This window comes from Prinia subflava, chromosome 3 (genome assembly GCF_021018805.1).
Source record: "Prinia subflava isolate CZ2003 ecotype Zambia chromosome 3, Cam_Psub_1.2, whole genome shotgun sequence".
In the NCBI taxonomy this organism is placed as follows: domain Eukaryota; kingdom Metazoa; phylum Chordata; class Aves; order Passeriformes; family Cisticolidae; genus Prinia; species Prinia subflava.
Window position 1 is genome coordinate 25,726,724 of NC_086249.1, and position 15,264 is coordinate 25,741,987.

General features: G+C 37.4%; 1 protein-coding gene across 1 annotated transcript in view; it reads left to right on the plus strand.

The window, feature by feature from the left end:
* The window catches only part of TMEM135 (transmembrane protein 135), a 160,204-nt gene that overhangs the window by 55,355 nt on the left and 89,585 nt on the right, over positions 1 to 15,264 (plus strand). Inside the window, exon 5 of the mRNA XM_063394454.1 lies at positions 12,154 to 12,219. Within this exon, the coding sequence (XP_063250524.1) occupies positions 12,154 to 12,219 (66 nt within the window). The remainder of the gene's footprint in view (positions 1 to 12,153; positions 12,220 to 15,264) is intronic.

Genomic DNA, 15,264 nt, shown 5'->3' on the forward strand with positions numbered 1-15,264 from the left:
TGGCTCCTTTATAAGGTTGTTAAATGTGCCATTTGGCATTTCAGAGCACTGCTTTGCATTGTGCTCAATTAGTGCGGATGAAGCAATTGGAGCACCAGTTTCAGAAATGTGCCTAATTACTATAAACCACTGAGGGATCCATTCATTCTGTGTTTCTGCCTCTGTGGGTGCCAGCCACAGAGACTCCAGCAATTTCTGAAGCCTAATCCTGAGTCACTTCTCCATGTTTCTCTGGCACTTGCATTTTGGAACCTGTAATGGGGTCTGGCTGTTTATGACCATTTGTTGCTCTGCAACTGTATCTGTAGTATATTCTGGAAATGAGAGCTTGGTGCATAGGAAAGGATTGAGAAAGACCCTTCCTTCAGCCCTTTCTACACACACGCACACACACATACACACACTTCCCTCCTGAAAAAGGAGGTGCCATTTTGTTTTATTTTAAAATATTCTGACTCAGGCCACAGAGAGTCTTTATTAGTTATGAAGGATCAGTTTTTGGAATAGGATTTACTTGTAGCCTGTACTAGTCATTATAGTTTACTGGCTAGTTTGATGACGCACTCTTCCATCTTGATGGCAAACCCTTCACATTAGCCTTTTTTGGAAACTTGAGTTGGTAACCTATTTTTGAACAGCTACTGGGCATTTAAATCCAGACTTAAGGAAGATGAGTGTTAGCTAATTGCTTTGGTAAGATGTGCATTTGAAACAACAAATCCGCACCTCACTGCTTTAGTTGAAGCTGTTTTATTTGTAGACTCCTGTAAAAATAGTAATTCATCCTTCTCTCTTTCTACTGAATGAAGGAGTTGGCTGCTACCAGAAAGTATTCCTGTATAGATCCTTGTGTGACCGTAAAGCCTGGAACAGAGGTGTCTTGGAGGAGCATCTTACTGTTGACAGTTCATGCTGGCAGTTTTTCTTGTGTTTTGATTATGCAAGTCCTTTAAGTGCCAATGACGCCCATCCATTTTAGCAGCAGGTTTTTTTTCCCATACATTCTGTCAGTGAAGAGGTGAGACTTTCAACATCTGATAAATGAGAGGGAAAAACTTGTAGTGAAGACCTGACGTGATATATGGTACTTTAACCTAGCATGGTGGTAGCTACTCTTAAATGTTTGAAAACGTAGACATCCTTTTTTTCAGGCATGTTTTGAAAGCCTTCTGAAAAGAGCCCAACTGAAAGCTTCTGATTTGTGTTCTCATTTGACGTTTTTGCACCTATCAGGATTAATTTGCACATTTGATAGGGCACACAGTGTGTTTTAGGCTCACTTGATTGTCTGTTGTGGCTTTTAAATTGTTTTCAGTGTTGCTCCATTCCTTAGACAATTCCTTGTTCTGTAATTATATACTTATAATTTAAGTTGTAATTTTTCCTTAAGAAGTATGAGCTATTATTTGGCAGGGCTAACATACAGGGTGGTTAAATGAACCTATCTGTGCAATCCAGTGCAGTTTATGGAACAGACGCACTACATGTATTTGTTACCATTAAACCTTGCCAGGAATAACTGTACATTTTGTTCCTCATCAAAGATCCTGTTTCTTGTTATTTTGTACTTGGTTAAAGTGTTTGCTGTAAATCTTAAACTCTCTCTATTTTTTTTTTTTTTAGTTTATTACATGTTTTAAATAAAGAGAATAGGTAAAACTATAGTGAATAAACTGGTCTGGTGAGGAGATTATGTTTGTCTGTCCCTGAGGCTGGATGCAAGCAAGACTTTGAGCTATATTTGAACTGAACTTTAGGTTATCTCCTCATTGCCTTCCCAGTGCTGTGATACAGCTCTACATCACTTGGACTAGCTTGTGGCCATGGTGCAATTGCTGATTTGGTAAACCTAGCAGTAGTACTGGTAGTGCCTCCTGTGATCTGAATCAGTGGTCTTTAACTGTGCAGTCATTGTCTTTTCCTTGGGAACATTGCTCATTCCCAATAAAAGATTATAGATGTCTTGCAGATTAGCAGTTACTCAGTTTCATAACTATAACTATTGGTGTGTTCAAAACTTCCATAAAATACGGGCTATCAGTTCCTCCGTTGGCTTTTCTGTGATGCTCCTCACCTGCAGTCTGTAAATACTTTACAGTCTCTTAAAATTTATTCTCATGAGTCAACTCTTAAGTGGCAAATACGGTAACCATTTTTTGCATGAGAAGTAGAATCATAAAATTATTTCTTTGGATTGTGTTCAGAAAGTGTTCAATAGCTTGATTCAGTGCTAGAAGGCTGAAGCATTTGTCCTTGACTACTTCCAAATTTCTTTGGTTACATTTTTACCACATTGGAATTGTAATTGTCTGTATGTTCTCAAGACAATGTATGGAAATAACTAAATCAATATTCTTTATGACTTACAGGAGGTAAGTGAAAAGTAGTATTCCTCTTCGGGATGAGTAATTGCTTTGGTAGTACCATCAAAAGCAGATTTTTAGGATCTCTTGACTGAGAATCTTCCACCCTTGGGAAAAAAGACCACACTATCTATTTACAGAAGAATCGTCTTTGTTTCAGTTGTCTTGCCTGATGCCAGATAAGAAGAACAAAAGCTAGAATCTGGCCATCCTTTGTGTATTCTACTTATTCTTTTACCAATAATCTCGTTGTGTTTCCTTGTGATTTGCTGCCCAAGTTTTAGAGAAAGAGGAGAGGAAGTTTACAGACTTGGAATTGATTGCTGTGTAGCTTCATTTCTTTCTTTTTGTCTATAGCAACCATCTGAATTTTGATGGAAGTCTTATATCCCCTGAGACAACCCACACATGAAAGTAGAGATCAAGTCCCATATTTCTTGAGTTAGAGTAGGCAACACTTTTTTTCCCTATACAAAACCATTATTGTTACGATGGCAAAGCTAGTTGGCAGCAATTACCAAATCATTCTGTCAACAGCCTCATTGTTGAAAGTTAACATGGCTCTTCTGATAGTGTATGTGAAGGAGAAGTGTGGCTTTCTCCTGAGATTGGTCTTGTGATAAAAGTTTCCTGCTTTTCTTAAAAGGAGAAAACAGCATGCATTAATGCTTTACTATGGGCCTTGCACTGCTTGGCAGAGAAGGGCGATTCTTAAATGCTGGAGAGACGGTTGACCTGTCACTTTGGGAGAAGAATTGTTGCTCATTTGGTTTGTCTGAAATGGCTTCACTTGCACACTCTGAGTGTTGTGCGGCCCGTAAGTGAGGGTTTCTATTAGTTACTCATGGCCAAAGTAAAAACAGCTTTCTAAAGAACAGGAAACAGTTGACCAGTGCTTCTGCCAGTTCTCAAACTACTGTTCTAAGCAATGAAATTTGTAGCTCTGCAAAAAAGAAAAAAGAGTTGATTAAAAAATGATTCAGAGTACTACATTAAGTTGGTAATTACCATTTCCTATATAGCATATGACTTTCTGAATTTTCTTGTTAATTATTTTGTATTAAGTGGTTTCAACCACCATCAGCATCTGGTTTAGTTAATTGTTTTTATAGATAAGGGCATGTGATTTAAAAAATCTCAATTTTTTGTTAGATCATCACCAGAACAGACATAAGCTTCCTCAAAAGCTATTTAGCTGTTGACTACCATTAGTAAAACTTTTCTAGGCAGAGTAGGGATGCATTTTTATAAGCTGCCCCAAAAATGGGGTAGTGTTAACCTATGTGTTCTGTTCCTAATTAGTTCTGAAAGATTGTGTGATAAATATGTGTTTAAACAATGAGTTTGGAAACTGAGTTTTGTCTCATTCAAAGTCGATGTAATCTATGGTACTGTTTACACGTGGTCATGATAAATCACTAGTTTGAAAAAGTTTTTTGGATTTGATTCATATTAGTTTAGTGCATAACACTGTGAGTAAATCACAACACATGGAAACAAACCGATTGAGACAAAGAAATTTTTGTTCCATTTGCAGATACAGAGAGCTACTACTTAAAATTGCTACCAGTGGGAAATGTAAAAGGTGAGGTAATCCCCTAAAGAAAAAGGGCCCTGGTTGTGAAACACATTAAATGTAAATCTTGTAAAACTTGCAGGGAATGTACTGAAGTACTGAATTGAACCCGCTCAGAGTTCACGCTAACGAGAAATTCTGGTCAATGAAGGCAGATAAAGGAATTGTAAATGACTGTTTAAATTAGTCTGGAATTGCAGAACATGTGCTTGGATAATGTGAAATAAAGCTGTCTAAATATGCAACTCTCATTAGTTTACTGGTCATAGTGAATGTCTGTTACAAGATCCAAGGCTGCTGGAATAGCTTGCTGGTGTTTAAATCTCTGCCATTTTTCAGACCTTACAGTGGAGAAGAGAGATCAAGGATTTTTCAGTTTTGCTCTCTGTTGTCCCAGTAACTCACCAAGGAACTACAGGTGGACCATGAAAGCTCATCTCAGTCTTCTTTAACTTGTGGGCAGAAGTGTTTGGCTTCACTTACAGCTTGGGAATGAATTCTACAGAAACATCCTGGTGCCTGTTCCTGTGTCACACACTTTGTCTTCTTGACTGTTGTCTTTCTTTCACCAGTGCTCTTAAGATGAGAAGGGTGAGGTGCTTATTAAGTCACAGCAGAGAGTAAAAATGGATGTAGTAATAAGTGTAGGATGATCAACAAGGCCAAGTGTAAGGTGCTGCACGTGGCTTGGGGCAATCCCAGGCACAAATACAGATTGAGCAGAGAATGGATTGAGAGCAGCCCTGGAGAGAACAACTTGGGGCTATTTGTGGGTAAGAAGCTCAATATGATCTAGGAATGTGAACTTACAGACCAGAAAACTGGCCTCATCCTGGGCTGTATCCAAAGCATGTCCACAAAGATGACTGAAGGCTGGAGCACCTCTCTTATGAAGACAGACTGGGAGAGTTGTGGTTAGAGAAGCCTAGAGAAGATTCCAGGGAGACCTCACTGCAGCCTTTCAGTACTTGAAGTGGACTTAAGAGAAAGATGGAGACAAACATTTTGCAAGTGTCTGTGGTGACAGGACTAGGGTCAATTGTTTTAAACTGGAAGAGAGAGGGTTTAGATTATATATAACAAAGAAATTCTTTGCTGTGAGGGTAGTGAGGCACTGCAATAGTTTGTCCTGAGATGTGGATGCCCCATCCCCTGGAAGTCTTTCAGGCCAAGTTGAATGAGACTTTGAGCAACCTGGTCCAGTTGAAGGAGTCCCTGCCCATGGCAGGAATATTGGACTAGATGGTCTTTAGAGGTCCAACCCAAACCATTCAATGATTCTGTGTACTGTTGGAGTTCATTATAGCTCAGGACACAGGACAATGTTACCCTTTTATCCTAAAAACTTGGTGACTACATCAAACCTTGTCAGACCTGCTGTTTCTGCATGTTGTTTCTCCAGCAGCCTTTGGCCAGGCAGCAGCAAAGTTCTCCATGGATCAGTTTCAAGTGGGATAGAGGGAGATGGAGCATGATGAGTGCTCCTTATCACCATTTTGGAGCTGAAAATCTGAAGATTCTGCTGCCCCTAAATCCTGGGGGTGGTCACTGACTATGCAAGCAAATGTGCTTGTATATTGCTAGGGTGGCCAGACTGGTCTTTTGGCCACAATCTTTTCTGCTATGGCAGCATTACTAATCAAAACCAGGTTTGACAGTTGTCATGTGCTTTCTGCAGCCTGGCTTGCAGCTGTTTGCTGTCCTTCTGCTGTGTGATTGGAAAGAAGGAAGGTTTTAGTTGGCTTCAGTGGATCATTTCTCAGATGCAGAAACCTCTGTTCCATGAGGATGGTGGGGTAGGCTTGCTTGGACCTCCTTTCTCTGGCATTTCTGTTAAGGCAAAGGAGATTAAATGGTCTATTTCTCCAGTTTCCCATGCTGACTGCTGGCCTGGTTTGTGGGTAATTCAGTTCATGACTGTTATACTGCTGGATTTATTTTTTTTTCCTGGCTTCCTGATACTTAGTTAATTGCAATGTTGAGCCCTTCAATCCTTTGTGCAGAGAAAACTAGAAAAAGGTGAAAGTCAGTTACAGGCTGGGACCAGGAATCCCAATGTAAATGCCAAGCATTTTTTGGGAGGGGGCTGGGAGGAAGGAAAGGGAGAAAAACAGGTAGAGGAGAAGTCAGGAGAAAAAAAGCAATTATCATGATCTTGGCAAATGTTACAAATACCACGACTGCAGACTACTGGGTTCATATTAAGATAAATACATAGAAATGCTTTTATTTCATTCTCTTAGAGGCATACATAGTGTGATTATTTCCTTGCCTGGTTCATTTGTTGAGCATGGCAACTAAACAGTTGAGTTGCAATTTTAAATTATAAAGCTCTTTAAGGAAAGATTGAGGTTCCTGAGCAGGACTGCAGCAGGGAAGAGGATCAGGATAGTTTAGTTCGGTAGAGAGGTCAATTAGTTCATAAGGTAGTTTATTAACCCTGAAGGTTCACATTTAGGTCAATGAGTGAACAGAATTTGTAAATGGAATAGGAGTTACACTGAACTTTGTGTAAATTTGAACCTATATTTACATGACAAGTCTGCAAATGCTCTCAGGAATGAGCAAGACAAATCCAAAAAGTGACTATGTTGTTAGTCTTGTTAGTTTTAATACTGATCTATTTATGCTGTATTAGTGATGTGTTTTGTACATCTCCAAACCTCTAGTTAGGAAATCAACACATCTTTATTATTTAAGAAATAAGAACATTTCCATATAGTACTTTTTTTTTATAAGATACATAGCCAGGTGTGTACTTTGTTTGCACAAGTGTTGGGTAAGTACCCAGAAGAGAGGGAGATTGAGTATTATGGGATGCAAAGGTGGATGTTCGGCGCAACACATTCTGAAAGCTAAATTTGGGAAAAAATTAGAGACGTTTTGATAAATGGATACAAGGCTTTTATGAACTCTGTAAAATATGCTTTATCATGGGGTTTAAATTGTTTAGTCTTTAGAGAATTTACAGCTGAATTACTTTTATTGGAGGTAAAGGTAAGAAATTAATTGATCTATTAATGGGTGACTGGAAAGAGCTTATGTCTCGCAGATGTCAAATATAGACTGATCTACTCATTGTACAAATAAGATTCCAGTAGTTCAGTAATGAAGGCAGAGACATTCAGAGTCATTCAACAAATAAAAGATGGAGGTGTATGGAATTCACATCTGTACAGTGGAATTAATGGAACCTTTTATGTTTTTTCATAGAGAGTAGGAATTTACATATCTCTCTTTTTAAAAGCTTCAGTTCAGCTTCAGTATTGTATCTTAATATATTTTAAAAATATTTTAAATCTATAAAGTGTATAGAATGGCAAAGCATTCTATTTTGGTATTGTGATAGTTTCATCAAAACAATAATTAAGCTCCTCAGTTTAATCTGTCATCTTGAGTAAGGTTTAAATACAAACAGTTGCTCTACATTTGACTTTTTGTGGACAGAATTCAGGAAAAAAATTTCAGAAACTCCTGTGATTTCCTAGTCATTATTGCTTCTGAATCTCACCATATCTTTTATTTTTTCTAGCACTCATTCTTGTTTTCACAAGTTATGTAATGGTTAGCTAATAAGGGCTATAACAATAGTTCATATATAATCAAGTTGAAAGATTGTTATTAATGATTTTAGATAGACTGTCAAAACCCTTTTTTTGTGTAATTCGCTTTTCATGAAGAAGCACAAATTTTACAGGCCAGAGCTGTCAGCTAGCTATTGTATCCAAGATCAGCAAACCTAATAGGAATGAAAAAATGTCTTTTGTGGTAGTCCATCCTTTTTTATTCTTATAAACGATTCTCACCATTTTCATTTTAATTCAATTTTTTTTTGTTTTGTTTTGTTTTGGGTTTTTTAATGCACATATAGAAGTAGATGCCAAAAAATTGTCAGGTGATTAAAAAGCTTATATTTCTAAATTCATTAACTTGTGTGATCAATCTCTTCACTGCTTGGATTTGCAGTTCTTAACTTTGGTAAAGCAGTAACTATTCTGATGAAGTATTATGTGAGACCATTTTACTTTTGTGAATACCTAGGAAATTCAAGACGTCTGGAATCTAATACTGTGGTTCTCTGTCAGTTTTTCCTATCATTTTTATCAGTAATGAACAATTATCTTCCCCTTGAGTTCTGGTTCATACAAGTGTTTTTTGTTTGTTTTTTGTTTGTTTGGTTGGTTTTTTTTTTTTTTTTTTTTTTTTTTTAACCCAATTTCACAGAATTTAATCAGAAAGAATTGCTTTGTTGGGGGGGGAGCAGTTGGTCACCTTTGTCTGGAGACGACATTAGAGCTTGCACGGTGTTGCAGAGTGGTAGCATACCTTAGGCTGCCATTTCACTTCATGTATAATGTAACACACTACACATTCTTTATAACGAGCAACAATTTTAGGATTCAGTAACAATCATCTTGGCAACACATTCATTTCACACTGAGATCACTAAAACCATGTGTTGACAATTTGCTTTCTTATGAACTTCTGACTCCTGTGGCTGAGCAGAAGGCTTATTCACAGTGAATTGAATGCAGATAAATATCAAGTTTTTACAGCTTTCTAAAAGACCTGATTATATTGTAATATTTAGTGAAGAGCAGTTAAAAAGTAGCTAAATTCCTAGTCAGCAGTTTCTCTGAGAATAGTAGTATTAGTTCTTAATTGGACAGGTATGCCTGGTTTGATTTGTGACAGAGCTATACTCTGTATATTTTTAGTAGATTTAATTAAATGAAATAAACTTGCCATTTCAATATACTTAATATCTTTTAACACATTATGTAAAATTAGATCTTTTGAACTCAAATGTCTTTAATAGACTTAGTCAGTATTGAAACAAGTTGTATACAAATATTTTGCGGCATGAATAATGGCTGTTATTATACTGGTAACTTTGGTGGATTTGAAATTACATATCAAGATATGTCAGGCAAGATGTGTTCAATAAACTGGATTTTTAGTCAAAGTAGATTTGATGTCCTGTAGGTTCCTTTTGCTCTCAGCAAGATATTATCTTAAATAGAATTTTAGAAAGTATATGAGGTGTGCAAGAATATTGTTGTTTTTATATTGGTGTTGTGGTTTTTCATGCAGCTTTTTTTCCTCTTTTCCTTATAGACCATTAAATATGATGGAGTTTGTCTCTAACATTCAAAAAAATGCAGTCCGTGTGTATTTTGACTTTCTCCACCCTTATGCTTATTCTTCCATATCCAAAATGTGCAGCTCGAATGCCAGCAGGATGTTCTCTGTTTTTGGATTTCCTTGTGTCTTGGCTTGTCACAGCTAGAAACTGCAGGATAGCCTTCCACTTAGCTGGCACAAAGCATTTCCACCACTTAGAGAGAATTTGAGGAATTGGGCTGTGCTTCTTTGAGAAGCAGAAGGAATTTACAGGTCATCTACAAATTGCATTTTTTTGGGGCGTGTCACTTAAAACACTGTTGTGAAATGCTGAAACAGGTTGATCAGAGAGGTTGTGAGACCTCCGATCTTTGGGATGCTGAAAATGGGCCTAGACAAGCTGGTTCAAGGGAATCTGAGCAGGACTAGACAGAATCATAGAATCATTTAGGTTGAAAAAAGCCTTTAAGGTCACAGAGTCCATCCATTAACCCCGCACTGCCAAATCCACCACTAAAACATGTACCCAAATGCCACATTGACACACCTTTTAAATACCTGCAGAGATGGTGACTCAAACACTTCTCATGGCAGCCTGTGTTCAAGTGCTTTACAACCCTTTCCAGGAAGACACTTTTCCTAATATCCAATCTAAACCCGTCTCCTAGTGCAACTTGAAGCCAGTTCTTCTTACCTTGTTACTTAAAGAGACTGACCCTCACCTGGTTACAGCCTCCTTTCAGGTAGTTGCAGAGAGGGATAAGGTCCCCTCTGAACCTTCTTTTCTCCAGGCTAAACACCCCCAGCTCCTTCAGCTGTCCCTCATAAGACTTGTATTCCAGACCCATTCTCAGGGCACTCCCAGGCCATGCTCCAGTATGATTCCGTTTATTTCTGCCTTTGCAGGGCAGAAAGGAAAAAGAAATTGAAGACAGTGTGGAACCTTTGAAAAAATAGCAGTGTTACAGATAAATCTACGTTTTAAGACTGGCAAAATTTTGCTAGCTGATTACTTTTATCATTAGTCTGTGTGATGTTATAGTCCTGTGAAAGTGTTAAAAAACTCTTAATGATTACATCATGCTCATGTCCCTTGTACAACACGGCCTTACTCAAATCTCCACGTGTTCACACCTAGTTTGCTTTGTCAAACGAATGCACACCTGAACTATTTACTGCCAATGTTCACCTCCTTCACTTTAAAGCTTACACCAACAGTAAGCTTGGGCTGATTCCTGTTTTGAAAGATGAACTTCTTTAAGTTCAGGTTAAAGCTTTTGGGGGGTTTGCATGCCAAACCGCCCAAAAGCTCTTTCTCCAGCCTTGTCATTGTCAGTCAATGGCTATAGGTGGCCCCATCCCCGCCATGCAGTTTGTATGGGAAGCTGTGTTTGTAGTGCTAATCTTAGTGAAGGGTGGCCCACTAAAGACATCTGTGATTTGCTATTGCTGTGATTTTTCCTTGTTTCTGAATGGTTTTGACATCTGGCATTAACGAGGTGAGTGCAAGTGTACTAAGAGAGATCTTTTACTAGTAGATGTGAAAAGAAAGTTGTCACACACATCAGTGGTTTTCAAAAGAAAAAAGGCTACTTAGCTGTATTGACAGCATGCTCGGTTTGGTTGAAACCTCCCTAAAAATTTTGGTGAAAGAAGCCAATTTTGTGAAATACAAAAGGTTCTGTGAGGTTCACTTCATCTCTCAGAGAAGAAAGGTTCAAGAAGCAGAATCACAGTGGAGCACTGCCCTGTATCCTTGCAGATGTAAATGAAGTGATAGATTTTGCAGCCCAGTGTTCTGGAGTACACACATTCATTTACAGGTGTGTGGGCAGAACATATGGTAATTAAAACATCTGTTAGTAAGTTATTTTCTGCAGAAAATTATTTAGGATAGAGTAAACCCCGCTTAATCTGTCTCTAGGAAGACTGAGAAATTAATCTCAAGAGATGTCTTCAATATCACATTTATTGAGATACAGCTGTCTTAAGGTAGTGGTGGTGGGAACTCAGCAAATCATGGAAGCACTGAGATGCTTTTTTTTAAAAATCACTGTTTAGAAAGATGGTCAGCTACTGCAAGCTGCTTTTATTTATAAACTTTCTAAATGTGGTTGTTTTGGTGTGTATTTTTTTTCCCAAACAGCCTGCTAACTATTCCTTAACATAGATCCTTAAATGTCAGGGTATTTTTTAAATTAGAACCAGATATTAAAACCATGTTTTTTTACAGTTGAAATTGAAACCAGCTTCAGTGTTTGCTATGGAAACAAGTTTTTAAAACAAATCTGTTCATGTGTATGCTGATGTGCCAATCCATGAATTTATGTAACTTGTGAATTTTTTTCATGCCTTTTTCCAGCCAGCTTGTTGAAAGATAGGTGGTACAGAACCTATTACAGTCTGTATTAAGCCACTAACCTATATCTGTATCAGAAGCATTGTGCCAATTGTCTCACTGGATTAAAGAAAGGATGAGGGAAGTAACACAGAAAAGTATTCAATCTAATTAAAGATTTCCCCAAATTTGCGTTCCCTGCCATTTGCACATGACAGTGTTGTGTTTTGTAATCCCACCTTTACAGAGAGTTAAGAGGGGCTCAGGTGCTTTTAGGAAAAGTGCTGCATCGTTCTATTTTTTCATACTCATTTGTCAATTTAAGTGTATATTATTAAACAGCAATTTTAAAAGTAAGTTCCTTGAGTTGTGAAATACCATATAGCTATTTTTTCCATAATACCCAACTTTTACCTGGCAGCTTCTGGAGGACAATTATCTGTTGCTGAGCATCTCTGACCTGCTCAAGTAGTCGTCTGGAACAGCTGTGATGTTGCCTGAGGGATCGTGTACTGCTTAAGTGGTTACTTAGGCCAAAACCAAAATCCTCAGTATATCTCACCTTGCAATAAACCCTTGCCTAAACTGTGCAGGTTGTTCTAAAGGAGTTACTGGAGCAATTCAATTGTAAAATAGGTGCTAGAAGACTGCAGAAAATATAAAAAAAATGTTATAAAAGTTGACAACAAATTGTCATGAGCTGTGTTGTCTGTTTTTTAGTAACGAATTTGTCTGTGTGTTTGTTGCTGCAGGCCACAGAAACATTGTTCCGAATGGCGGTAGCAAGAGGAGCTATCACACCTTTAAGACATGGAGAAGTAAGACTAAATATATCTGTATTTTTTTGTTTCTTATTTATGTGTGATATAATGCTTTATTAATATAGTGCTTTATAAATCCTGGAAGTCATACTGTCTTCAGGTAAGTGAAGAGAGCTGACTGTATATAACTTGCATACCTACATTGCTCTACTTTTTAAAAGGAGAACAGGAACTTAGATACTGCCCAGTCAGAAATGAAATATTTTTCAAAGAACACTCTATTCTTCTCTTTGTTTCAGTCATTGCTTAGCTGTATGATAGAAGTGGCTCAAGAGAGCCTTTCATCTACTTTGCCAGGGGCTGGGGTCCAGTTTTTCACTGAATTTTCTCTTTTGAAGATTGTCGAATATAGAGAAATTCACAGGAGGTCAATATTTGTTACTGGGTAGCTGTGGAGAGGTTACTTCATCCTTTGTTTCTTTCAAGAAATAGTAACTTCATGTAATATACAAAGTATTTGTACATTAATTATTCCAAAGAGGATAAATGTATTTAATATTATGTTGCTCATACATGCTTTTATTTGTGGTAAACATTTTTTTCCTTCTTTGTATGGTTTTATATCTGGTAAACATGGTTTTGAACGTTGATGATTAAATATTGCCAATATGAGTTGCTGCCATTTAGACTTAGGTTGAATTTCATTTAAAAGTTAAAACATTACAGTCAGTCATGACACTGGAAATGAGGAATGATTTGGACATTGCCACAACTGGATGCTAGTGTATGGGGGTTTTCAGTGTTATAAACTTCAGGGTTTTTTCATGGTAATATTATTGTAATCAAATTTCTAATAAGCTTGTGAAAAATTCTTATCAGAGACACAGCGTTCAGTCTGGAATCCTGACCTCCGCTGACCCTGGAATCCCAGCTGTGCTGTAAAATGTTCCTTATGCTGATGAGGTTGCCTTAATCCCCTTTTTGTGACAAAATAATGTATTTCTGTGTCAGTGTCTGAAGATGTACCTGAGATACCATGTCCTGCCATTGTCTGTAGTTTTAGTTTTTCTAAATATGTGGGTCCTCTATGAATTTTGTTTCTGCTATTTTCTACAGAAGAATGTAATGCCTTTTCCTGAAGTGTTAGTTATCGAATGTGTGCATCCCTTCCAAATTCCCTGGTTAGGTTTTTTTTTTTCAGTGAAGAGTACTTAATTTTCTATGTTTTAATGACCAGGTTGCCCAAAAGGCAATGTAGTTACCCAGTCAATGGTTGAATTATGGAAAAATAAAACTATGGGGTTTTTTTAAAGAGTGAAAAATTGTACTGTTTGCAATCCAAAATACTGGGACGACTACAGACGTAAGGATGTCTGTTGTGAGTGATATTAATAATTTCTGAATCTGATACATCTTCTGTTGAGCCAGTTTAAATCACTGATAAGGCAGAAAAAAATCTACTTTTTTCTTCAGATATTCCTTCTGATCTTTTATCAGTTAAACCATCTCAAAGTCTAGAGACAACCAGAGGAGAAGCATCAACATAAGTGGTGAGAAGATGTAACCATAGTTAGTAAGGAAGGAAGTATGAGAAACTGAACTTCATATGTGTGTGTATGGTATCCTGTGATACTTTTTCTGAGGTATTCCTGGGGCCTCATTGGAAATGCAGTTAAAGCTAAGCTAGATAATTTATAGATTAAACATTTAATAATGGTCCAGAATTGTCTTTTTGTGTAAGAAGGCAGTGGGAGAAACAAGAAAATACCTTTTTTCTCTCTTGTATTTTTGTTGGACTCTATACAGCAGAAAATGTTTTCACTCAAGGGAGATCTTTTCATTAAATTCCATTGTGTAATTATAATTTACTTAGTCTGAAAATGAGAAATTACATTATTCAAATGAAACTAATTTTTCCAGAAGAAACATATAATTACCAAGTCCTTTTAAAATTTTTTTTGCTCTTCCAAGAAATTGCTGGATGTTTGCACAGTGCATAAGTAGAAAGGGAGCCAGAAAAAAAGTTGAATGTGAACTAAAGTTGACTGTATTCTGCTTGAAAGTGTGAATTTGGCAGTGAAAATCAAAACAGAGAAACTTTTAAATGGAAATTTCAAAATACAGAGGCAGCAGTCCAGATGTGCAAAAGTGCTGCTCAGCTTTCACATCAGAACTTAAAAATGTAACACCATTTAAAATTTGAGAGATGGTAAAACTGTTTACTGTTAGAAGGCAAAAGTCATACCTGTTTGCTTTTAATTAATAAAATAATGGCATTATTCTGTCTGTACCACGGAACAGATCTATGTGCACACATTTATTCTACAGGCAAAACAGGATGCGTGAAAAGCTTTCCATCATGATCCAATTGTCATCACCAGGTGGATTTACAAGTTATAATATTGAATGTCCACTGGCAGTCCCTTTTATTTCTCGTTTCTACATTTGGCCTTATCAGGCCTTTGTGCATATAGAATTTTTATGTTTTTCATTTATTATCCTTGAAGAAATTGAAAATGAGGCTTGGTCTTTCTACTTTTGCATGTGGTTTATAAAATCACTGTTGAGAGTTTAGATAATTATGCTGCCAAAACTGATTTTCAAAATTGGTGCATAGTGCCAAAAATTATTTAACTGTGGAATATTAATCACAGAGGTTTCTGAATAATCTTCTCAGCAGTTCTCTTGCTCCTGGGTGGGTTTAAGTGTAGTAGCATCCATGGGAGGGAATCAAACCCAGAAGCGGAATTCATTCTCAGGATTCAGTATGTTGTTGTTTGTGTTAACTAGTTAGTCCTGTCAGTTATTTTGTTGTGGGGGTGGAGCATGAGGCAGAGCCTTATTCATTTCTGTTACCACTTGTACCCAATTCCCAAACGTTCCAAAAACTGTGGGAGCAGATGTGATCACACCAAATCCCATGGCTGTGCTTCTGTCTGGAAATCTTAATATGCATTTCATTAATGACACGAGGCTGAGAGCTGGTGGTTGGCACAGCTGAGAGCTTCATTTGGGGAGCCCAGACCTGGCACCACCTAGAGAGCATCTCCAGCTGTTTCTTCTGCTTCTGGTCTGCATGCAAGAGGCTCAGATCTGCCACCA